This window comes from Macadamia integrifolia, chromosome 2 (assembly GCF_013358625.1).
Source record: "Macadamia integrifolia cultivar HAES 741 chromosome 2, SCU_Mint_v3, whole genome shotgun sequence".
Lineage (NCBI taxonomy): Eukaryota > Viridiplantae > Streptophyta > Magnoliopsida > Proteales > Proteaceae > Macadamia > Macadamia integrifolia.
In genome coordinates this window covers 43,321,479-43,348,180 of record NC_056558.1, presented here as the reverse complement: position 1 = coordinate 43,348,180, position 26,702 = coordinate 43,321,479, and the positions used below count along the sequence as shown (strand labels likewise).

Genomic DNA, 26,702 nt, shown 5'->3' with positions numbered 1-26,702 from the left:
TTTCCTCCGCTTTCCTTAGAGAACCTCTTTCCTTAAAATCAAAGGACAATGTTTCATTTAAAGTGACTTTGATTTCAGGATGATAAATTATGATTCATGTCATACTTATACCTAAACGGTCAAACCCAACAAAAGAGAAAATACAAATACGAAGCATCCATAAACGTAACATAGTACATTCTGTACTTGGAGATTTATTGGTACAAAATAGAGTCATGGAGCTCATCAAGCCATTCATCAATTACAAGTTAGACCCCATTTTTGGTATCAATTTATTTTGTATTTTTGGAACCCTTGGAAGATTCGAGTATTCCAAGGTAGGAATCAGTAAAATCCCATTGGAAGTCAATGTTAGCTTACCAATTCGAAAGTTCCTAACTTCTCAATTTTCTAATCAACTTGACAAAATAATGATAATAATATATAAATGTAAGAGGTTTGTTGGTTGGTGGACCATGTAATTTAGAGGTGAAATAGAAAGAAAACACAAAAATGAAGGTTTGTTTTGACATTTGTCTAATAAGAGGCAGAATTTATTCCATTTGAGTGGTTTGGTAGACCAATTTTTTTTTTTCCATATATAAATAACAAAGTGTTTCTACATTTTTTTATTTTTTTAAATAAAAACTTCTGTATATAGACTGACATTTCGGTTAATGTGCAAACAAGGTCTTAGTATATGGTACTAGTAGTTGTGTCAATTGATACCAATATCGACAATGATACAAATTGATGTATCAAGAATATTGGATCATTTTATTTGTTGATGATTTTGAAAACATCGATCCATATTAGTATCACCATTGATATGGATAAGTTTTGATTAATATGACTAATATGATATTTATACCTAAATCCACGTGTGTAAAGATCTTCCCTTTAAAGTTCAAATTGACTACAAGGTTGAAAGATCCATCCTATGATTAAACAAATAAAAAATTACATTAAAATCTTAATGCGATTTATTGAACCAAAGTTGCCCATGCTGAAAAAGTGAAACTATATATTAATTTTCAAAACATTACATATTTGTTGGGAATATTGTATTGCTCTTGACCTTTCCAAATTGATAGATGATGTATATATATATATATATAAATATATATAAATGCAACATATATATCACATCAAATTAATTGAGTTATATAATGAAAACTCAAAATGTTCTCAAAGCCTACGGCGTACACTATGCCTCTTCACATTTTTAAGAAGAGATAAACAATGATATAAAAACACAATGTGAAGAAGTGTGGCGTACCCTGCTTGCTTAAATAACATCTCCCATAATAATAATACGCAAAATATTATTATCAAAACTCAAAAGAGTTTGTTATATACTAACTTTTGGTTTTTGTAGTGCATGTATGAAGGTATATTTATTCCCTTCTTCCATTATTTTGAAATTCCTTATACATCATTTTTTTTTATCTTAATCTATCATATGTGAATTATGATGTGATGCGAATTTTTTAGGATAGAATATTTAAGAAGATCTGTTTAATCGAGTAGCTTGAAGTGTTTCACCTTCCTTATTCCGCAATTTGACACGTACCCATTTTCTTGGTTTGATTAATTTTCATTAGGTCATTTACAAATGATCATCGATTCTGTAACTTTATTGGCTCTAGAATATTTTGACTATTCATAAGCCTCGTTGATGGCAATCTTACAAAATAAGGTATCATAACCCAATAATGTTATCAAAAGTCATAAAAACGTGGTCTCGATTACTTAAATATTTAGTTTACTAGGCTTTTGATATTTTGAAATCGTGGTAGCTCACTTAAAGCATTATATTAATAAATTGTGGTGACATATAATGCTTCGTGACATTATGTATCATCAAAACCTATAAGGCACTTAATTTACATAAAAAGTCTCCACGTGACAATTCAACATGTACAACTTTAGTGACATTTAACATAAGTTGAATATGAGAACACTAAATCAGTCAAATCACCACTAGAGGATAAAAAAAAAAAAATCCTACTGAACCTTCATGAGAGTACCAAAAACTGTGCTTTCTTATAAGACAAAAACTGTCCTCCCAAAGACACTTTCAAATAGTATGAGAGTACCAAAAAAGGCTTATTTAAATCAAAGGCCAGCGTTTCACAGAAAAATTTATATATATATATATATATATATATCAAAGGCCAGCAACACAGGATTTGGTCCTTCTAAGTCAACGGTCAGCCATTGGGTTTCCAGATCGGGTCATGGGCCCAACCCATGTGGATTACTGGGTAGTGTTCGTGAATTGCCCATCCGGATTGGGCCTGGTTAGGTCAAATAGGCCAACAAAAGCATTAATAAGAGGCCCAAAGAATTTAATAAGGCAAAATCTGGACGTCCAACCCACAAGCATTTTAAACTCAGTAGGCCCATAACATATTAATTAGACTCATGTAGCTTTTTTTAAAAAGTAAAGATACAATTGCAATAATATGCATCCTTAATAAATAGTTTGTCATGCACTGCAGTTTAGATTTTTTTTTTTTTTTTTAATTATTTTTTTATTATTATTTTTTTTTAAGGAGAAAAAAAATCTCTGCAGTTTTTGATGCTGAAATTAATCATCGCTATTTTTTTTTTTTGAAAAATCATCGTTAATTTTCAGTGACAAACCAATACTCAATACTGTCTTCCCACTGGCTAAAGTTGCAAGGAATGTAACATAAAATTAAGAATGCCACACAATGAAAACTTTATGCTGAAATTAACTTACAATAATTTCTAACAACAAATCAATGCTTTGATACCACATGTAAAACTAAAATTTAAGGAGGGTACCATAATTACATCCTCATAATTAGTTACATCAACTCACCTTGTGTCCAACTTATATCCACCTTCAAACTCAAACTCCAAACGTATCATAAACTCTCTATATGATTTATAGTTTCTGCAAGATTATCTTTGGCAAACAACATGGATAAGTTGTTGCCGACAACCATATATATAGGCTGAACCACTATAACCACCTTCTATCAAAGTGACAAATGGTTACTCCCACATCGTCCCATTATCCCAATCCTCAATCCAAACAACACCCACAAACGTATTAGATAATCCTTCATTTTTACAAAGAGGTATAAAGTTCTTAAAATTTTTGGCTGCCAATAGCGGTTGCAACTACTATTTTTATAATTGCACAAGTAAGTTTGTCTTCAATTAGAAGGTGCTAACAAGTAGCTCCTATGTAGCTTTGCAATGGGAAGAACTGGCCCTATTTGCACAATGCCACCTCCAAACCCCACATGAACTTCCAAGTTTTTATAGGGAATTAGAGAGTCAGGCTCAACTGTCCTGATGTACAAAACACCTATCATTTTTCTTCAAAAAATGCTCCTTGTGCACTCTAAATGACAATGGGTGAGATAGGCCTAGCAGACCCAAGCTCAATATTAGTTCGTAACTGTTTGGGTTGCCTCAACCTTGTAAGTGAACTATTATATGTCATTTCAAGTGTCTTTGGGGTCTTAAGTATTACCACAAAAAAAAAAAAAAAAAGGAAAGTTGGAGAAAGGTTTTCTGCTTAATCATGCACCAAATTCTTGGATGAGAATTAAGGGTGCTGTATCATACATGATCATTTCCATCCAACGATTTGGTACTTGATCGTGCATATAACCTTTTGCCAAAACAAATCTTATTATGATAGAACTTAAAAACTTATCCAACCACTATATTTTTTGCTTTTTCTAGGGAATGGGCTTGTGGTAGCAACTACCATATTCTTGCTTGGATTTAATATTCAATAAAATGAGGGGGTATTTTTTATTTTTTATTTTTTGTAGAAGGGGGATGGTTTCTACATAATGTGAAGAGAACTTCTCTCTTAATGGCTCAATTATTTGTCATTATCTGCTCCTTTGGCCTTCAAAGTTCATGAATATATAGAACTTTCATCCTTCCACAAATAGATGTAGCTAGAGATCAAAATTGGTAGACAATTTAAATATGAATTCTTCAAGGCAACTTTGATTTTGCTGAAAAAATACAAAAGTAAAACTCCTAAAATAGTGGATCCTATGGTAGAGATAGTTTCTGAAACTTGATACATGGTAAATCTAAGGGGATTCTGCTAATCAAAAGGTTAGTTTGAGTAATTGAGCCTTTCGTCTGGTTCAACACGTTGAACTATGTGAATGGGTTTCTCTTAATCAGGTGTGTTTGGAAAATATACGGAAAGGATTTATTACATTATAAGAAGAGGATTACCCATGAAGCCAGTGTGGGGAGGAATTTGTATCCCACAATAATGGTTGTCCATAAAAAGGTATCATCCACGTAGGACCTACATACTCGGAGCAAATGAGAGAAAATAATGAAAAAACTTAAGGGAAAGAAAAAATTGCACTCTAACATTGTGGGATAGTTTTCCTCTACATTGTAATATTTCTAATTTGGATTAAAAGTTGAAACAACTTCAATGAAAGGATGAATGTTGTCTCACACATATACTTTTGACTCTAATTTAAAAGAATAAAAATCATTTACAAATCTTATTTCATTACATTATATAGTTTATGGAAGATGATTCTATACGATACCTCTGGCTCGAGTTGTGGATTGCATTTTTAGTCTACAGAGATGTGTGTTTTGTATCTAGCTTTTAATGCCGAATTGTGTGGCTACATAATTTTTAATGCGGAGTTATGTATTTGAGTTGTTACTTTCGTGCCTAGCGGGGCTATTAAGAATTCGCTATCTCATTACTCTTATGAAAGTAGGTTGGTGAAGGATTATCTTGGTGGTGGACATAATGCATGTTAGACGTTTTGGCTTAATCGATCAATATAGTATGTCAAGTAGACAATCGATACCTTGTTATAGTTTGTCTTTATAAGCTTATGGCTGATTTGTATGGTGCATCAAGTTGACAACTAGCACTTATTATAATCAGTCATTTATCGTCAACCTTTTTGCATGGATCTTTGCATTCATTCTTGCATAGAAGCCCCATGTAACTATTTTCATTGAGTTGAAATAAGGTTTTGAATGTTATCGTTGTTATTGATTGTCTTAGAAAAGATATCATGTACATAAGACCTAATCCATATATTTAGATTTCTAAGCAGAAGCCAAAAAAAAAAAAAAAAAAAAGAACAATAAGAAAATCATGTGAGAAAAAATTGCACCTTAACATCGGAGTAAAATTTTTTCCATGTTTTTAATAAAATTAAAGCTCAAAGGTCAGATGGGTGAGGTTAGAGGTTTGAACTTTGGCATGGCTTCCCCCTCTGCCCTAACAAGGCTCCAGCCAAAGACAAACTACATTTTATTAGAGGAGCTTTTTAAGACTGGGACATATTAACCACTCCAAGTGAGTGTCAACATTAAAAGGAAGGAAGATTAACCACGGCTCCATTGCGGCATTTGGCATGGTATTTGTCAATGATGCATAGGATGTTTCCCTTTGGGATAAAAGGTCAATAGAATGTATTATTATTGGAGAGAGAGAGAGAGAGAGAGAGAGAGTGTTTTCCAGCTATGTTGCTGGGTTTCTATGGTACTACTTTTTGAAATTTAAGCTCAACGGGTCAAATATTTACTAATTGAGATCCTATGTAGCATATATCGACGTGTAGCACATCATTTAATAGTAAAAAACGCTTGGATACATAGCTCAACACACCAAAGCGCAGCCCCAGGTGTTCATAATTATTAGATCTGCACTACAAGCTGATGTGAATCTCAATCCAATACTTAATTGGCAATGGACTGAATCACAGAAATGAGGACAAAGTGAATTTATCAGTGATGTGGATAATTGATTTAGGCTAATAAATTGTTGGATTAATTATATATCTTATTGATTAGCCGAATGTTAAATTTGTCACTCAAAATTCAAGTAAATACACTCACATCTATTTCTGTGTATTATTTTATTTTTCAATCGCCCGCATATGTCTATGCACCTTCACGTATCTTGCATTTTATTATGTCCTGTATTTTGTAGTGGTCCACATCATTATTATTACTAATGGGTTTCTATACCTTTGAATCAGATTGAGTCTATTATATTTATAAGGGTAAAATGGTAATTTTGTACAGTTAGGGATTTTTAACATGAACAAGGGAGATCACAATATGGGGTTGAGACTTGAGTGTGGTGTAGAGTATTTTTTTCTGACTTAGTGAAAAAATCTCTAATTCCCTTTAGAATATGTAGGCATCCGTGTCGAATCAAATTAAATCTTTATGTGGGATTTGATTGATTTATTCCTCGTGTTTGCACATTCATTCATAACACTTTAATTCATATATTTCTAAAGTTTTATTTTGCCATCTTCCATATGAGAGAGAGAGAGAGAGAGATGTGGATGTACTCTTTAAAAATTCGGATTCATTGTGCCAGATTTTTAATTGGCAATGGACTGAATTTTTTTTATCAACCATCTGGATAGTTGGTTTCGGGTAATTAACTATTGGATTAGTTGAAACCTTATGAATTAGTCATTTGTTAAATTAGATATTCAACTTCAATCTGATACCCTCCCATTTATGTCCATGCATACTTTTATTTTTTTTCAGTTGTCCATGTATGTCCATGCATCCTTCCCTAGTCCCATATACTTCCAAAGTTTTATTTCATCACATTGCAAACTCTCTTTAAGTTGATTCTATATATTTTAGTGGGTCTCTATCTGGCCCCTAGTGGTTCTTGCCAAACCTAGTGGCACTATAACTATTAGGAAAAAAATAATTTCTTGACACTCTAGGCAAGGACTTTGGGTTCTACCTCTCCGTTAAAGTTGGGACCCATGCGATCCGAGAATTTAGTTATTGGTATTAGTATCATATTGTTATTTGATATTTGTCAATACCAATATGATATGAATCCAAATCGGACAAATGATATTTGTCAATATCGATATGATATTGATTTGGATTGATCAATTTTTGCCCTTATTTTTCATGAAAAGTAGATCATTTATTTATTTTACTTCTGTTTTGATATAGATACCTGATCCAGATCTGTTAAACATCTTAATCAATATCAATACGATATGATTGATACATTAATCCAATATTGATACTTGAAACTATGATACTATCTCTTATGTGGTGGATTGATTGACGTTTCGCATAAGTTTGAAACCTTTGTCATTTTGTAAAATTTATGTTGACGTCTGAAGACTCAGATAGTCAGATTTTCCAACCCAAACGGCACTGAGATATTTTTTGTTCTACTTGTATTTGTTTAAAGAACACTTGACAACCCTAGTTTGAACCACTTTTCTTATCCATTTTTGGATTAAAAATTTATCATTTTGATGTGAAAATTTTCTTTCATCAATGGGGAGGAAGAATCATCTTATTGGTGTACGATATCTTGTATTCCGTCACAGTTTAATCCAAGGAGTACTGGTGTAGTGCCTCGACAGGCAGGACGGCTGTCCCGCTAGCCAGTTAGTAGTCGTGGGGTTTGCAAAGGGGCAGGAGGTGTAAGGGGGTGCAGCCCCCACTCGATTTTATTTGAGGGCAATTGTGTACCTTTTGGATTACGGTTTTTAGCTATTTATTTGTAGCGATGGTTTATTTCTCTGTAATGTAAGCAATACTAAGAGGTGTGAGGGATGAGCGTTGTAACCTTATTCTCCATTGATAGTGAAGCAAGATATCTTCCCACCAAAGACGTAAGCAATCTTACCGAACCTCGTAAATCTATGTGCATTGCTTGTTCTTGTTTTTTCATTATCTTCTGCATCGTTTTAGGATTGTATTTCTACATTATCTTTTCACAAAAATAAAGTTCAAGACTAAATTATCCTTCAGCCACTATAGAATCTCTTAATCGAGGCCTTCGGATGCTGTCCATAATAATAATTAATACATAAGGAATAATATCTTTCCTAAATAGGCACATATATTTAGTGCCATTGATGGTTGAACATTTTACCAAGTTTCGTGAAAAAAAATTACTGTTCACATGCAAGCCGATATGGACCGATCTGGGATCGGTATCATATTGGTATCGGCAGAGCCATAGTGAGCCATGGCCCCAAGCACCGGAAGTGCATGCAGCGTAGCATTGCCGGGTGATTTGTCGTGACCACTTTTTGGAGTTTCTAGTTTGTTTTCTTGTGGAAATCACTTTTTGGAGTTTCAGTATCAGAAAGGCTATTTATTCCCAATTCTAAAATATAACGTTTAGAAACTTCCCTACAACACTCAGAAAATTACCAAAATATGGAAAAATAAAATTTTAAAAATCGATGTTGTTGGTCTTCAAACAGCCATGAGACTTGGCGCCATGCACTGCCTGCATCATGGCCCAGTGAATGTCGTGACTCGTGATCACTTCTTTCTTTTCTGGAAGTTTATAAATGAGGCTTCCCTTTCTACCTCAAGAGTCTCACAACACTAACTGTGAGTCTCATACCGTTTTCTCTTCTCAATAGATTTTATCGGTTTTCATATTCAGGTATGCTTCTTCTTCTTTGTTGAGTTTTCATTTACCTTATGCTGCTTCGATTTCTAATGAATATTTAGGATTTTTTGTTTGTTGCAAAGTCATTTCAGATCAAACCCCTCCCCTTTTTCTTTTGATACTTCAAAAATTAATACCTCATTTCTACAATGTGTGACATTCTCTAAGGTTTTTTTTTAAAACTCATCAACCATGATTTCCATACCTCTGTTTGAAATGTCTAGGACTTGGATCACAACAAGCCTTTTTCAGGTTGAATTCAAATCAGTATACATTTTTGTACCTCGGCATGCCCTAAAGTTGCTGATCTTTTGGATTATAGTTAGCGATTCAGGGAACTCAAAATTATTTTTTTTTTCCTTCTAAGCTTAGGCTTCTACAATTATGTTTTTGACTGCTAATTTCTGGGTGCCGACAGAATGGGGAACTAATTGATTTGATATGGAGGTGCATTTTGTTAGCTTCTATATTTGCCATCATCATTTTATGCCTTAATGGCTAAAATAAACTCATAACATGACTAGATATAGCCTAAAACAACTAGTACCCAAATTGGCTAGTTAATTAACCAGTAAAGGACTTAATATTACTCCTAGACTGACTTAAGAACCTCCAGCTGTGTTTGGAGTCCTAAACCAACTAGGACTTAACATAATGAAAGAAAATCTTGTAATAGGATTAAACTTATAGTTACCTAACCCAGTCTGACATAGGACACATAAACATAATCAAAACAGGAAAAGAAACTGAAAGTAAAACTTTCTAGTTAAATATAACTCCATAGTAGAGTAGGTATATAATTCATAGTGAGTTTAGGAATACTGAAATTCTTGAAACCACGAGTTATTCTTCTTCTCTTGGCACTGTTGCTAATGTGCAAACACTGCATCAGCATGCCTCTTTAAATATATTCGTGGATAAAGGAGACAACCTATAAGAGGGGCCAGAGAAATGCAATGAAATGCTTTCTCCTTGAGAAATTACATTCAATTGGCAAGGGCCAGACATTCTACTCCTTCATAAGCACAGATATTTCCCTATATTTGAGAAAACTAGAAACCAAATTAAGAATACCTTTCTTTAGTTCGGTTCTTGTTGCATTTGAGTTTTAAATCTAAGATTTTGAGGGAGAAAGTCGTAGGAAGGATTTCCCAGAGTTAAGAGTTGTAAATAAAAAGCTAATTTCTTTCTGAATTTTGTTCTCTAGTATGAGTTTGGACCTGTTTTGCTAGTGTATGAGATCTTTTGTTTTCATCAATTGCCTAATGTTGTTGAACACCTTTTTTTTTCTTCTTTTTCATAATTACCAATTTCAAATTGGTAATTTTTTTATCAATATTGATGAACATATGGCTGGCTACTTGCCAGTGGTGGCAGTCTATAATGATGCTTTTTCCTTTTATACTATTATTTATCTTCCAATGAATCCTTTGCAGATCATCCCTGGGGATAGGAAATTCAAATCAAATTCCATTTGTAAATAATAATTTGGCAAGGTGGATTCCTTTGGGTTGCAATGGAGAATTTTTATCTTTGAAAGTTGAAACTACATTATTATATTTTTCCAATATCAAACTAAAATTTATTGTTGGAAGAAGGAAGCAGAACAAGATATTTCATTTTAATTCAATTATGGGGTTCCAAACTAAATTACTAGAAATCTTGATTGGTTGAGAGCTGTGCAACCTATCTCACTGCAATAGTTGGAAATAGTTGGAAGGACATTCTACTCCCACTCTCATATATTTCCATTAATGATCATGTTCCAGGAGAAATGGCAGCTGAACCTGTTAATGTAAATGAGTTCCAAGAATTGGCCAAGAAAGCTCTTCCAAAGATGTACTATGATTTCTATTCTTCAGGAGCTGAGGATGAGTACACACTAGGGGAGAATGTGGAAGCATATCGTAGAATTACGTAATGTCTCTGACCTATTACTGCTAATGTAGCCAATAGGTATCACCATTTTTATTCAGATTTTTGTGTTCTCAGGATCCTGCCGAGGGCTCTTGTGGATGTGAGCAAAATAAACCTTTCAACTACAGTACTGGGTTTCAAGATCGCAGCACCCATCATTATTGCCCCAACCGCAAAGCATAAATTAGCTCATCCTGAAGGTTTAAATTCCCCTTTTGAGTTATTACATGAGGTGCTTTTGTAACTCTGAATCTATTTGACATTTTATGCTTGTTCCAGGAGAGGTTGCGACAGCAAGAGCTGCTGCAGCAAGTAACACTATCATGGTATTAAAATAATCCATCCTTCAGCCTCAGTTCCTTGTTTCAACTTTCAAGTACTTGAATGCTGAAGTTGTTTGGTTGTAGGTGCTATCCTTTATGTCTACCTGTAGTATGGAGGAGGTTGCAGCCAGCTGTAATGCTGTCCGGTTCTTTCAGTTATATGTATGCTATCCTTCAGAATATTTTTTAATTTGAATTATGCCAGTTGTGCCCTCCATATTTTTAATACCAATTTTCTAATATTTCTGGATATGTCAGTTATTATGGACTTCCTTAATAGTTTGAATTTTTAAATGTGAATAGGTAACTAAAAGACGGGATATTACAGTTCAGCTAGTGCAGAGAGCTGAAAGAAATGGATACAAGGCTATTGTCCTGACAGCTGACACACCCAAGATTGGTCGACGGGAGGCAGATATAAAAAACAAGTGGGAGTTCTATCTCTTTGTTTCCCTTCTTTTCTATTGCTTCCTCTTCTTCCATTTTTCATGTTCTCATTTATTTGAGAACAATGAGGTAATTTTTATAGTATGAGAATTTTTAGTCTATGTATCGAATTTAAAATGCTGCATTCATTTGGGCCATATGGTGATACCTTCTGCAGAATGATCTCACTTCAAGCGAAGAATCTTGAAGGTCTCTTATCTACTGCATCTTCAAATGTGAGTATAATGTTTTTGCAGAAATGCTTGCTTACAACAGATCAAAGATGGAAGAAAATAAAGCAGATATTAGTTTTTTCTATCCTAGAAAAGAAAAAAATAAAAAATAAAAAGGTGCTTTTTTTACTGTCCGCTAATATTTTCTTTCTTTCTTTGCAGAAAGAGGGTTCTAATCTTCAAGCTGTTGCCGCTGAAATTTTTGATCAATCTCTGAGTTGGAAGGTAGGAACCATTCAATTCCTGGGAAGCCTAAACCTTTACCTTCTTTTTGGAATCACTGGGGAAGAAAAACCAACACCAAAGAAATAGCAAGAAAGTTTTTCTCATTCTGATTATATTCCAATAGTTATATATATTTTTTAGTTCAGAGATTAATTTAAATGCCTATAAGCATGTAAGACAATTGGAAATGGCAGAAGAAACGGAGTGAACGAAGAAGGATTCTGATAATTTTGCTTACTGTGGAACAAGTTGAAACTGAAAACTTTATTCATAGTGCCGCCCGAAAAAGGAAAAAAAATATGATCTCATAGAGCTACGCTTTAAAGAACTATAGGAACTTGTGTTTGCATCTCATCTCTTCCATTCTTTAATTCTTAAGTTCTTTTCATTATTCATAGAAATTTCTCTTATCTGTATTAAAAAATCCTGTCCCCATCAATATCTCACCCTAATACTCTGCAAACCGCCATCAATACTTTGAAATAATTGCTTAGCTCATCTATAACATCAGGTACCTTTTAAAGTGGGAGACCTCTATCCAGTTTCTTCAATCAACCAGTTTGTAATCCTTCTCATTGATTTAATGTCCATCAGGCCTAACTTCCCGTAATCTGCATCATATTGCTTGGTAGCAGAACCTTGATGTTTTGTTTCAGAACACCTTAGTGGGGACCCTTTGTTTTCTTACTTCCCTTTTCAAATGATGGTAGCCCATAAAGCTCTCTTGCACTAGCAAATAAGGAGATTTATGAAGTCATTTTAACAGTGGTTTGGCATGAAAAATAGCAAAACTCACTCTTAAAGAATGTGCTGGAAATATGTGTGCTAGTTAGTGCTTTCACTAACTCCGTATGAAGATTTTCATTTAACCTTTGGAGGCCTTTAAGGCACAATGGTGAGCCCTGTTGCATAAGGAAAAGCACGACATCAATGATTGTCTTATTCATTATCATAATTTCAGGAAAGCTGTTACTTCAAAGTGATGTTATATTGATATTATTACATGAATAGGATCATCATTTTTCCATACTTCAGCTTCGGGATGCAGCTGGAATTTTTCAGCAATTAAGGAAGAAATTTTTCTTGTTTTCTTTCTTTTTGGCAGTCAGAACAGAAGTATTGTTAGGGAACAGCTTGGCTGACTCATGAAAAACTTCCTAAACAATGAGTCAGAGAAATTGTACCCCAGTAGTGTATGTATTATTAGTTTTGGCTTTGGCTGTTTTATTCCTGATAAAGTTTTGTTGTTTGAACTTTGTCAAGTAGTGAAAACTAAATCCAGAGGCTCCTTGATCAATAGACCAACCTCATCATCATGCACCTTCATTTCTGGAAGCAGCATCGCCAACAAAAAAAAATAGTTTTTAGCTTTTAAATCATAGTTCTGGAATATGCTGTAGAAGGTACTTAAGAATCTGTTCCTGCAGACTAATGTTAATGAAGTCTGCTAAGATTACCTTTTGTATTGTTTACTTTTATGAAGTTAGTTATTTCTCTTTTTTGAATGTAGACATCCTATTGTGGTATGAAACATAAAGTAGATACATTTTTTATATCAATATAATAAATATAACATCATCACATGTGATTCTGTTTTTGTGTTCCGATCGACTTATAAGACATTGTGAACATTGTAGGACATTGCTTGGTTGAAATCTATTTCAAGCTTGCCTATTTTGATCAAGGGGTTGCTCACTGCAGAAGATGGTAAGCTCATGGCTCATGTGAACTTGTGTTTGTCTAATGCTTATCTCTATAAATGCATGAACTGGAGAGGGGGAGAATGTTTGTGCTAAAGCATGATGTTGGGAAGAACTGATTACGAATAAAATGCTACACAACTTTGATGCATAGAAGCTGAAGTAGTAGCCCAGAATTCCTTAATTTAAATTCAGCCCAACAGCCTATGCCACCAGGCAGAAAAGGTCATTTTATTTCACTTGTTTTTATTCAAAACCTTCAAGAAAACTGAGGACTACCATCTGAAAGAGCACGGGACAACACTTGTCGGGTATTAGCTGATGGTGCTGAGCACCATAAATATGGATAATCAAGATGGTCCTCCATGATGGACAGCCTTCAGCGTCTCTGTCAAAGTGGTACATTTAGATTATTTCTGTAGACACATTGGCAATAGCTTAATACTCCTCTCAATTTGGAAGTTAACATTTTCATTATGATTTTCATTATGACATTCTAAGATGGGAAAATTTTTACTTTGCTAAAGAAAATCCAGTTGCAAGCTTCAATATCTTAGTGAGAGCATAGTTGTGCAAGTCATGTTGAGAATATATGTTTATGTTCCTAGTCAAACCAGAACCTTGAATCTGAGTCAATTGTTCTTGTTTTGTTTCCCTATCATTTTTCTTAGTTCTGTTTTCCCTTCCAAATATTTTTTATTTCAAAAGTCACACCAAACAGTCGCTCCTCTTTTATTTGTGGCCTCTCCCTTATTTACTTATTTATTTTTTTGTTGATCTATTTCTCCTTGTCCAAGTTGTATAGAATGGCCACTGGTCTTATTTAATGCAGAACATTTGATAATATTTGAGATGTTGTTATCGCAGGATAGGATTCTTTTCTTTGTTTTGTATAATTGATGGGATTGTTGATAACTTGATGTGCTAATGTTTGCAGCCGTAAAAGCTGTGGAAGCAGGAGTTGCTGGGATAATTGTGTCCAACCACGGAGCACGCCAACTTGATTATGTCCCCGCCACTATTGATGCTTTGGAAGGGGTAATGCTTAGATCCTACTCATAAACTCTACCCAACTAACTAAGCCTTATCCCAATTTAATGCTGTTGGCTGCATGAATCCTGTTTTTCAACTTGACTTATAGTTTATTCAGTGCCATAGTTATTGTTAATAAATCCTTATATTTTGAAGGTATAATTGCATTTGCACTGGTAAAAAGCTCAGAAAAATATGTGATGAACTCAGAAAACAATGAAAGTACTCAGCAGAAAGCATCTTCACATTTTCTTCACTGAACTTATGGGTTGTATGATTCTACTTCAAAAATATAACTTAGGTGTGATTCTAGTCCAAAATAAAAAGGGACAAATCTCTATATCCAGACTAGGTAAGAAAATTAATTACAAAACAAGTGGGTGTAAAACAAAGTCAAGCCTACTTGTTTTTCTACTGTTTTCTTCCCTAGACTTCTAATTACCAATGGACTCTTATATTTAACTAAGAGGTCCAATTCTTCTGAAACAGGAAGCTGAGTTTGCAACCCAACAAAGTACCACTTGTTCCTCATCCAGTCCAAAATATCCCTTATCAAATGACAAAAATATCCAATTTTTTTAAGGAAATTTAAGAATGGTCAAGGGCTGTTATCTTTAAATCAAAGTTCAATGCTCCTCGGGACATGGCCAAGGGAACTCTGTATGTGGCTTCGCTACACTGTCCCCCATGTGGTGGCCATTCTGGATCTTTCATGTTAGTTGACTAAGATCTTGTGGCAGTAAAAAAGATGTAACTGGAGGCATCAAAGCCAGAGATGAATTCATGACACATGAAAAAATAGCATTCCAGTGCACGAGGCTCCCGATACTTCAGGGTCTGGGAGGGCCAAATGTATGCAGCCTTACCCCCTGCTGCGCAGGAGAGACTGTTTCCATGTTTTGAACCCGCAACCAACAGGTTGCAATATCGCAACTTCACCGTTGTGCCGAGGTTCTCCTACTGAATTCTGACAAATAATGCAGCCAATAAATAGCATTAGAACTTTCTGCATGCAATATGGATAGGTAATGCACACAAAAACACTTGTTATTTTAAATTACAGATAAAATGTTGAATAGTCATGTGTTTGTCCAACACTGCAAGAAAAAGAGTTTATATAGTTTCTCTACCACTTATGTGCTGTAGAAACATAATTATAATAATGCTCATAATCCAGAAAGTTCTTAAAAGACTTAAAAAGTATCACCTTCTTTGGAAAAAAATACTACAGCTGTAACCTGAGGTGTCAAGGCCTGAAACAAATTCATCACAGATAATACAGCCAGTGAATAGCATTGGAATTCTGTGCATGTAATATGAATATTTAAACACAGATGAAAACACATATTATGGTTTATAAATTATGGATAAAGTTGAAAAAAAGAGTCACGGTGATTAGAAGTGCACAAGTGAAAGCTTCATTTTCATTTCTCAACCATTCATGTCGTGTAGGAGCATATAAAAAATTATGCCCACTGTCAAAATAAATTCTTAAAAGGATTCAAAGTAAACCATCCATGGAAAATATTCTGATGCTGGTTTTGCAGGTTGTTCAAGCTGTCGGAGGAAAAGTTCCTGTTTTCTTTGATGGTGGAATCCGGCGTGGAACAGATATATTTAAAGCCTTAGCTCTTGGCGCTCAAGCAGTTCTTGTAAGCTTCTTTCAGTTAACTATTCAGTTGTCTCAAAGGAATATCATAAGGCACATTTTTTATGAGCACTTTTTGTGCATTTTATGAATAAGTGTAAAAGAAGGATGCTGTAGTGTTCCTCTATCCCCAATTGTGTGAACTTAAGAAGTAGGGAAGTTTTCAGCTTCAACCTCTGCATGATTCCACATCTACTTGAAATTGTTTGATAGCCAGTCTTATTTCAGTTGCTATGCTGAAACAAGAGAGGCCTCTTTGGTTTTGAGCATATTCATTGAACTCCCTCCTCCCCCACAAGTCAGTACAGGTTAATCTGGAACTTGATCCTTTGGTTGCTTTTAAGGTTTAATACACAATCATGAAAACAGGAGATCTCATCTTGAAGTTTGGAAGTGCTACCTATCTCTTGCACATATATATATATATATATATATAAGTAAAAGAATAAATCTATCATGTTTGTAAAACAAAAGTAGTTGGTACTATGGCCAGGATGTGAGCTGTTTCATGTGACCCATTGATTTGGGAGGATATAGAATTGGGCTTATTTTAGTGCAAATAACATTTGGATTGGATTAGGACCTTTTGTCCCATAGGTATTGTAATGGGCCACTTTAATGTGCCTATATTATGGGTAGGAGATAGGAATACTAAATTTACTTTATTAGCTAGTTAGAGTGATATTCCTAATGTTCAAATGTTAGTCCTAGAGTTAATAGGAGTAGTTGTTAGATTTTTACTTTTCAGAGTATTCTATGAGATTTAGAGTTGCAAGTTGGTAGGAGTGTTAATTTCAAGGTGTGATTTTACTATTCCAAGCCAGTTTACTAGCGTTAGAGGGTCATCAGTTATGAATTCTATATATAGATCTAATGGCCTATGGCCTAACCCACATTATTATGATCAATGAAAGTTCAATTTTCTGAGTATAATAATTGTCGTCGATTCAGTAGTTACTTGAGAGGGATTCTTGAGGCCTTGGTGGATTTCAGGGATCAGTAAGGTGGATTCCTTATACGCTCTTCCTATTCAAATTTTCAATCTTCTAGTTTCTCTTCTTATTCTTCCAATCGAGCATTCTAAATTATAGTTGGTGATACCCTGATTATAGTTACTTTCCCTATTCTAGTTTATATCAGAGCTCTCTCAAATCTGCTCAGATTGATCTGAAATATTGTGGATTACGTTTTTCTATCATAATTTTTTATTTTTTAAAATTTTTAATTGTTATCCAAAACCTTAGTTTATTTGGCTAGATTCTCTGTTTTAATCCGTCTTCACTGTTTTCCTATTAGAGGTAGAATTGTGCCATTGCCCCTGATTTCAACTTCAGAAATCTATGGGAATTCTAAGATCACTCAAGTTGACTATCAGGACCAACTGAACATTCCTCTTTGAGTTATTGATTTTCTCCCAGAGTTCTTCCATCTGATTTTATTCTGCAATTTTCTATTTGTTCTCTATTATTTGGCAGATCCAATCCCTTGATTCCTTTGTTTATGATTGAACTGATTAGATTTTCCATAAAATTGGTGTCAGTGCTATAGCAAACGAGGTAGTAATCCAAAAGGGAAGAGAATAGATAACTCAAAGGTGTCGCCTGTATGGGTTAAGAACTAGAATTTAGAGAGCAGGAATGGAAGAGTAAGAAGAGAAATCCACCTTGCCTACCCTGGAATTCACCAAGGACTTGAGAATCCCTCTCAAGCAGCTACTAAATCCACAGCAGTCATTATGTTCAGAAAACTGAACTTTTGATTATTCATAAAAACGTGGGTTAGGCCAAGATTATTACTATATAGAATCCATAAATTGACCCCCATCAGTTAGTCTATTGAGGCTTTCCATATAATGAGACTGTGTCTTTGGTGGGCCATGTGTTGCACTGATCTAATTATTCAAATTTTCCATTCTATTGGTTTCCGAATTCTTTTGTCCTAAGTTCCAATGACAATATTAAATGACTAATATTGCTCAACTACATCCTGTCCAAACCCAGCCAACCCACTGAATGGAAAGTAGGTGATGCAACTCTGCATGGCAAAGCCAAAGCCAAACCCACTAAACATTTTGCTGGAAGGTCAGGGAAATCCTACCCAATCTTTGCTGAGCCCACAGGGTCTTCAAGGGTCCCATGAAGTGTAGCATGTCTACAGATAAGGACCTGCTACTATTGTTGGATGGATATTGAGTCTTGATAATTTATTCAGACAGGATCAACTATATGATATGCATTATGGGTTTTAAAAAAATCTCTTGTACCTACGAGTTATGGGCCCAAGTTGCCAGCAACCAATAAAATCTTCCCTTCCACATTGGCTAGGCTCGACTTCCAGGCAAGTAGAATTAGGCCGGACGACCCTAAGGTTAACCCTTTAAGTTCAAAATAGCTTGCATGAAATTGCAGAGCCAAATGGTTGTCAAAATAGAGTTGTGGGGTTTAACTAATTGCTCTAGATATAGTGAAGGATTGAGAAAATAGAAAATTTAAGAAAATCACAAAAAGAATGTCAAGACAGTTTTTTTGGGTTCTATCTGATCAAGATTGGTTGGACAGATTTTTCGTCTTAGATTCTTTGAAAATGGTCCTTTAAGCTGTTCATGTGATTCTTAGAAATGACTTTTTACTCGGTAAAAACAGCTGCAGATGAAGTACATAATGCTAGTTCATATAGAATTTGTGTGGTGCTAATAATAAGCAAGACCCTGCTTTTTTTTTTTTTTCAAAAAATTATACAAAAAGTTAATCTATGTCATTCCTTTTCTCTCTCATTCCCAACCCACAGTTTCTCTAACATTGTCGGTTTTTTGCTCTTATTTGTTGTAGGTGGGGAGGCCTATACTTTATGGGCTGGCGGCAAAGGGGGAAAATGGAGTCAAACGGGTCCTAGAAATGCTGAAGGATGAGCTAGAACTGAGCATGACCCTGGCTGGGTGCTGTGATGTGAAGGATATTACTAGGAACCTTGTAAGGACACAGCATGACCGGTTCCGATCCTTCCTCTAAATACTATGCATGACTGAATAAAACAATGTAGCCCGATCACTGAACATGCTCTGAATGTATATTTAATATAAAAGAAAATAAATCATGCAAGTGTGTTGGAGTGGGTAGGGAGAAGAGTTGCTGAGAATACGAGATGTAATTTGGAGGTATAGTTATTGTTTACTGTACTACTGTTTCGGAGGTGTAGTTTGTATTGATATTGGGGTTATCACTATGTAACTACAGATATTATTATGCAAATAAAGATTGATAAGGCTCCCCAGAAGAGCACTCTGTCTCATGTCTCGTCTTATATTTTTCCCCAATGGGGGTTTCTCTTGTTCTGTCTCCAAACCCAGAAGCTTTAAATCTACAGAAATAATCCAAATGTTGTCAGTGGTTCTGAAGCATGGTTGTCAAGGCATCACTTAGGCGGGCACCTAGGCGTTCAGGCATCTTTTGTTGGAAGGGCACCTTGGTCGCCTAGGCAGTGCTTAGTCACCCTATTGGTGTCGCCTTGGTTTTTTCCCTCTGTACTGTATATGAACCCTTCTGTGGTGCTAGCATACCCCATTTCATAATAAACTATTGAGTGTCTGCAAATGTGGATGCACATGATTAGGAAATGTGGATTTTCTCTTACAAATGGCATGTTGAGAGCAGATAAATTGAGTCTGGATACTGTGTTTAGGTTGTCATGCAAGCATGAGTGAATATTATGCAAGCCCTTCTAAGATACTTAAGGGGCACTACTATAAATGATGAGAGCATGAGTTAATTTAATCGAGTTGTTAAGGTATTTAAGGGGCACTGTAAATAGTGAATTGTAGTAGTAATCCTATTGTGATATAAAGGAAACTTTGGCAAATCCGATATGAGTCATTGGCTATTAACGATTATGTTTTCACACCAATTGTTGGATCAAGTGCATAATTATTGAGGGAGTCATTAAGTTGTTTTATCTTGGAGAACAATTCATAATACTTCTAGTTGCACAAATGGGTACATCTACAATACTAAAGAGAGTGTCAGAGGGCATTACTCAGCCTATCAATATTTCTAACACCAATTCAGTTACAAGTTTATGAAAGAGTTCATACAAGTGACAATTTTAAAAGCTCTCCTACCATAAAGACAACTTTCTATGAAACTATTTTACTATTTTAATATAGGGAAAAGGTTGGGTATGCCGCCGATATCAAGTATGATAGCACCCATTGTGTCTGTCTCTCTCTTCCCTTTTTCTGAAATGACCCTCATATCCTTCCTGAATGATACTCCATCGTGTGTTCCTATTGGTGCTATCTGCTAGCATACTTGATATCGGCGGCATACCTATCCCTCTCCCTTTAATATATATTTCCTACAAATTATAGCTGATTCCAATTATAAATGAGGTGTTCAGTGATAAGTAGCCGTTTATTTCAATTAATTACCTTCTTTGTCCAGGCTGCGACTAGGTAGCATTCTTTTCCCCTACATTTTATTATGATGTATCTTAAGCCCTAACACATATATACTTAACCATCATTTAATATCACATCTATATACTATGTTCTAACATAGAATCATAGATATACATGGTGAATGACAAATGTGACATGTATGTACCCTAACTGAGTACATCAAAGGGCATAGGGTATACCTAGTGCATGAGGTTCCCACATTTGCCAGGTCACAGGGGGCGAGAACTACGTAGCCATACCCTGAGAATGTCAAGAAGTTGTTTCAACTATTTGACTACCAGATCGCAAATTCGTAATTAACCATTGGACCAAGCGCACCCTTGACTTAGTACATCAAACTCATCTACAAATATACACATTTCTTTCCCAGGTAGGTTTCGGCAGGGTGGGCCTAGCTTGAGGCCTTAACGTGAAACCTAGCCTCAAACATCAACCTATATTTTATCCTAATCCCAGCCATGTGCTGAAAACCCCTAGACCAAGCCTAAAAATTTTAGGACGGGCACTGGTTTTGGGGCTCAAGTTGCACCCCTATTGCTAATCCACGTAAAAACATGGTTCATGTGCTTCTTGGTATTAGATGTTGTTAAATAGGAGGATCTAAAATAAAATTAGGGAGAGGATTCTTTGAGCAAGCGACATATCGAAAGACATTCTATAAGGTTCAACAATACATAGGGTATCATACTTGGAGCGTAACAAGGTTATTTCATGATTTTCATGTGAAGAGTATGGAGAGAGACACAGAGATATTAGAGAACTTGCCCCAACGGCTCACAGAACTTTTTTCTTAAAATTTATTTCTCCAACTTGGTGATCGATGAGGTTCATATTGTCCAAGGCTTAGGAGGCTCACAAGATAGTTCGAGTTAGCACTTCCTTTCGAAATTAGGATCTTCTCTAGAAGAAAGGATTTCTGATTCAGCTATACCACATCCATTGGAACGTTGAATTCGTTTCGTTGATAGAGCCGCGTAGGTTTTTTTTTTTCTGATGCCAAGTGGGATCCACCAATATGGAGGTTCGGAGGGGAAGTGGACGCCCACTGAAGTCTACTCCTAGTCATTTGAAAGAACATTCAACATCCGTCTCATTTTCTGGTTAATGAGATATTTTTAGAAAAAACTACTTGATTACCCAAAATTGGGTTTTAACTTACAAAATTAACCATCCAAGTGTTTGTGTTGACAGAACTATCCAAATTGAGTTTCGGTATTACAAAAATACCCAAAACAGTGCCGCTCCCTCACCCACACTCATTTTTTGACATTTTTGCCCTTCTTTCTTCGTTTCCTCTTTCATTACCTCACAACATTACAACAGCATCTTCCTCTTCATGAAGAAGAAAACGAAAGCCACCGCGGCTAGCAACATCGCGCCCCTCAATGGTGGCTCTCCCGACCAGACTACACCCACTTCGCTTCTTCCTCCTCTCCACTTCTCTGTCAACTATCCTTTGTTTTCTCGCTAAAAATAATGATAGCTGTGAAACAATCGTGAAGAAAGCCGCCGGAGATGATTCATATATGCTGCAATTGGTTCAGTGATTTTACGTAAAACGCCATTTTCGTCACTTGCAGAGAAAGGGTCAGTCCAGCAGCGGAGCTTTGCTGGAGGGAGGAAGTGGATCAGAACTTGAAGAGGCTTCACTCGCTTCTGTTAGGTGCCAATATCGCTCTGGAAAGAGGAGATTTCTCCTCCGCCCAAATCCCCGGTCTCCGTCTCCTTGGCTTCCTTGACTCGCACACTCGCAATGATATTGACGAGGCCTTCATCTACCACATTCGAAGAGAAGTCGCTTCAAAGATCGATACTGCTTGTCGCTGCCTTGCTGCAGAATCACATCGGTAGATTTTTCTCTATTTCTACCTTAATTTCAAACTCGAATTTGGTTGTTACTGGTTTTTATGTCTTCCTTGTAAGCTGAATGTCCATTTGATGCTTTCCCATACTCAAAAGTGATAGAACAATTTTTCCCCCTTCCACTGTCTAGCTCTGCAACGGTGCTTTAACCCAACCCTTTCGCATCACCACGATGTATCACCTCCGCAGATACGGGTTGAAACTCTTAATCCATCGTTGGGAGCAGAAAATTTGTAGGTCATGAATGGGCTGAGAAGGAGGTGGGTCATGGTGGTTGGGTTACAGCAGGGGTAGGGGTGGAAGAGGTTGCAGGGGAGGGACACCGGACATGGTGTTGGTTGTGGCGGTGGAGCAGGACTGGAGCTACTTGGGTTGCTGAAAGTTCTGTTTTATTGTTATTTATGATAGGGTTGGGGGCAAAGCTAGGGAAGAAGAAGATAAAAAAAAGTCGAGAAGATATAAAACGGTGTGGATAGTGATGTTTTGGATAGTTTTGTAAATACAAAACTGATTTTGCTTATTTTTGGTGTCTGAAATATAGAATGGGTAATTTTGTAAAAAAAAATCGAAAAGTGAGTAATTGAGTAATTTTGCCATAATTTTTATGCTTACAACTTTAAATGAAGAAAGAAAGACGACGAGGAGAGAAGAATATGGAGCCCACAATTATAATATAAAAGGACGGCTCTGTGTTATTTATGTCATTCTATGAATACGTGTCGTGCCACTTGTACTAGGACGGTCCATGTGTTAGGACCTGATCTGGACTCTTCCCCTTAACATCACAATCAGAATTGCTGCATTAATGCATTCACTTTCATCCACTCCTCCTCGAGCGGTTCGTCTTCCCTTTTCACTGTATCCGAGCTCGGACCAGTCTTCTGTTCAATGGTTTCCGTTGCTACACCTGCTATCTCCATCTCCATTTCCACCGCCGCCGTCGGCAAGTAGAAATGACTTGGCAAGGGATGTCCACTTAGCATCTCGGGCAGTGGCTCCATGCCCTGTTCCAGCTCCTGTTGGGGTTGAGGGTCAATATTGGGGGGAAAGTTTTCATTTTTATTTTCAGTTTCAGTTTCAGTTTCAGTTTGATTTTGATTCTGGGCCTGGATCTGGGTATGGGTGTGATAAGGGAGGGGGAAATTTAGGATTGCATCGCGTCCACGGAATTCAATGGCGGCCCTATCGTATGCCATGGCAGCCTCTTCGGCAGTATCGAAGGTACCCAGCCATACCCTAATGGCGCGTCGAGGGTCCCTAATCTCTGCGGCCCATTTGCCCCAAGGTCTCAATCGAATTCCCCTGTACTTGTTCTTCTTCGTCCTCTTCGTCTTCGTCTTCGTCTTACTCTTACTGTTACTATTATTCTCACTATCATCGTTCACATTCCTCCTCTGCTCTTCATTATCATCTCCTACTGCTCGCGTGAACTCAAAGAGTTCACAACCAAGGCAACCGTCAATCCAGCAGAGGCGGCACTTGTCAGCTTCCGGGAGCAAGATTACTCCGTCTGCTTCTCCTGTTGCTGCTGCTTCTGTTGCAGTTGCATTGGAAGATGATTCCATTGTCATCGTCGCCATTGTTGTTGAGTGGTTGCCGCCAGAGAGGACATGCTTTAGAGCAGAGACCATGATTGACATCTCTTGGTCGTGGGTGAGAGTAGAGAATGAGAGATGCTCTATCTGTGCTTCAGTTTTAATCAACCATTTGCCCTTGGAAATCTTTTGCATTTCTCTCTTCGGCTCCCCTTTAAGCTCGTTAGATAGATACTTCAATCTCTTACTTCGTTCAGTGCAGGCTTCCAGTGAGCTGAAGACTGCGTATTTAAAGGGTCTACCGTATCTACATGTGATGTGACTGGGGTCAAATTTTTTTCTTTTCTTTTTTCAATCGAATGGGTCAACGTTTCCAGTTAGCGGAAAATGTACAAGATGACTTCATCTCTTAGGTCAGCAATAGCAAAGCGATAGTCATTTGTTACTTTCAAGTGTCTGAAACTGAATGACTATATTTCTTGGGTCAGCCCTACCAAAAAAAATATCTCTTAGGTCAGCAATAGCAAAGGGACCGCGTGGTCATTGGTTGCTTTCAAGTGTCGGTTGGAGTGAGAGTTAAGAGTGAGAAAATGAGAGGTCGAGTGTCCATACTCCTTACGCCCTTTTGGAGCTAACTGCCAGCTCAGCAACAGTTACTTTTCCTACTGCCAACTCACCTGCGGCGCGTTGAATGAATGCTCACGTGTATTACACTTCACGCACGTGAGGTTGTATAAGTGTCTTACCGTCCACACTAAAATTTTTAGAAGGTTCTAAGGCTACGTTGAGGTCGAGTGTCCATACTCCGTACGCCCTTTTGGAGCTAACTGCCAGCTCAGCAACAGTTGCTTTTCCTACTGCCAACTCACCTGCGGCGCGTTGAATGAATGCTCACGTGTATTACACTTCACGCACGTGAGGTTGTATAAGTGTCTTACCGTCCACACTAAAATTTTTAGAAGGTTCTAAGGCTATGTTTAGTAATGGAAAAATGAAAAAAAATAATAATACAGCAGATATAATAATAATAATTTTTTTTTTTCTTCTTTACATCTATTTTCTTAGTTTTTAAACATAGGTTAAAAAATGAGGATTCACAATAATGAATCGCTGCTTGTATACTCATTTGATCATATGTGTATAGATATGTCATTTTTCTTTTATATATAACTTTCTTCATCTTTGTATTTATAGAAAATGAGGTAGATATTAGATCCTCACATGTACGAGTACATGCAATGAATCCAATATCAGGTTATGTCTTTTCCCAATTCAAACCGTATGTGACTAAGTTTCCCCTTCACATATTTCTAAGGGGTAGCTTTGGAGAAAAATCCCCAGACAAGATTTGGCAGAGACGCGTGGAGGCTTCAGTTGCTAACATGTGGCATTAGCTAATCCAACTTCGAGGAGAACGGATCCATTACTCGTACGATCACCTGGTTGTACGAGTCAGCGATCAATACCTATCATTTTTGTTCTCAGATATACCCCGCTTTATCCTTGTAATGGCAGAAAGTATGACAAGTGTTGATTGCTGACTCGTATGACTAAGTGATTGTACTAGTAGCAGATCCTATCTCTACTTTTCAAGTGATGAAGAGAGGATTTGGGTCTCAAATGTTATGGATTTTGGGTCAAAACCGTCAGATCTACTCCTTTTCAAACCCTTCTCTCTCTTGTTCGTCTCTGTTTTGCGAGAGCAGAGACAGCCATCTCCCTCTTCTTTCTTCCTCCTCTCTCTTCTTCTTTCTTCTTCCTCCCCTCTTTTCGTCTCCGTTGCAAGTAGAGAATCCATCTGGTTGCTTGGTACTTTATATAATTGTTTTCCATCTCCTGAAACTGGGAGGATTGTCGTGTATAGAATTGTTCAACACCGTGTTCACCTCTCAGTGTCATGATTTAGAAGCATAACTATACAACAAGCGTCTCTCTTAGAAATCGATTTTCAAAACACCATATCTAGATCTTATCTGTTCGTATATATATAGTTCTTCCCATTCTAAGTTGACGCAGAGTTGTAAATACTTGAACCCATAAGAGCTGCAACCTGTGTGCTTCCCTCTCGGAAAACTGAATGAGACCAGTGGAGGTGAAGTGAAACCCCACAATGAGCTGAGTCAGCTAACGCGACATTTCGTGGGACATCGCAACTTTTGGTGGGACACCGGGGCCTACTATAACTTTTGGTGGCCGAAATAAAAACTCTTTGTCTATTAGAAAAATATGGTGGCCGAAATAAAAACATGTCTTAGATTTTTAATTTCTCTTCGGCTATTAACTCATGTGGTCTAATGGAATTACATTTTCCAGGTCCACAATTCTCTTGGTCAAATAAACATTGGGGGAACGACTTAATAATGGCGAACATCGACAAGGTCTTCGATAATGGAGAGTTGCTCCATGTTCAAGGCACTATCGATGTCCAACGCCATCCTATGGTGGGGTCCGACCACTGTCCTATTTCAGTTTGCCTAAGCCCTCACATTAAAAAACAACAGAGGTCGTTCTACTTTGATACTAATTGGCTGTCCCACACATATCTCCCTATGATTGTTGTCAATTCCTGGGACGACTTTGTGGCATTCAATCTATTTTTCAAAATAAAAATTTTGGTTTTCATCTAAGACGTTGGAGCAAGTCCACTTTTCGTGATGGTGCCAGGGAAATTGCCCACCTTATGGAGGATTTGGATCAGATTCAAAAGACCCTCTTAGAAATAACCTACAAGCTGAGGAATTTGCCATATAACATCGACTAGAGGAGGTTCTTCTTCAAGAAGAAAAGTATTGGGTCCAAAGGCCTAGGGCACAGTGGCTGAAAGAAGGAGACAGAAACATAATTTTTTTCTATACTGCTTCTGTTCGTCGGTGCCAAGTTAATCATATTCATCGCATTCGGGGTCCA

The 26,702-nt window shown here is 36.6% G+C and overlaps 2 protein-coding genes across 2 annotated transcripts; one reads left to right on the top strand and one right to left on the bottom strand.

The window, feature by feature from the left end:
- The first annotated feature begins 8,200 nt into the window (after positions 1-8,200).
- On the top strand, positions 8,201-19,232 carry LOC122092105 (peroxisomal (S)-2-hydroxy-acid oxidase GLO4-like). Its single transcript, XM_042662419.1, has 12 exons — positions 8,201-8,434; positions 10,210-10,357; positions 10,433-10,557; positions 10,637-10,683; positions 10,765-10,842; positions 10,984-11,108; positions 11,285-11,342; positions 11,502-11,564; positions 13,202-13,271; positions 14,202-14,302; positions 15,844-15,948; positions 18,773-19,232. Exons 2-12 carry the CDS (start codon positions 10,215-10,217, stop codon positions 18,950-18,952), a joined length of 1,095 nt encoding a protein of 364 aa, XP_042518353.1. The 5' UTR covers positions 8,201-8,434; positions 10,210-10,214; the 3' UTR covers positions 18,953-19,232.
- Positions 19,233-22,904: 3,672 nt separating this feature from the next.
- LOC122061241 (ethylene-responsive transcription factor ERF109-like) lies at positions 22,905-24,112 on the bottom strand. The gene has a single exon (XM_042624460.1). It carries the CDS (start codon positions 23,988-23,990, stop codon positions 23,049-23,051), a length of 942 nt encoding a protein of 313 aa, XP_042480394.1. The 5' UTR covers positions 23,991-24,112; the 3' UTR covers positions 22,905-23,048.
- Positions 24,113-26,702: the final 2,590 nt, after the last annotated feature.

Excerpts from the sequence above, each read along its gene's own strand:
- LOC122092105 (XM_042662419.1), top strand. The coding sequence starts at position 10,215 with ATGGCAGCTGAACCTGTTAATGTAAATGAGTTCCAAGAATTGGCCAAG. Across the intron at positions 10,684-10,764 it reads CAGCAAGTAACACTATCATG|GTGCTATCCTTTATGTCTAC; the intron begins GTATTAAAATAA and ends GTTTGGTTGTAG. Across the intron at positions 11,343-11,501 it reads TATCTACTGCATCTTCAAAT|AAAGAGGGTTCTAATCTTCA; the intron begins GTGAGTATAATG and ends CTTTCTTTGCAG.
- LOC122061241 (XM_042624460.1), bottom strand. The coding sequence starts at position 23,990 with ATGCAAAAGATTTCCAAGGGCAAATGGTTGATTAAAACTGAAGCACAG.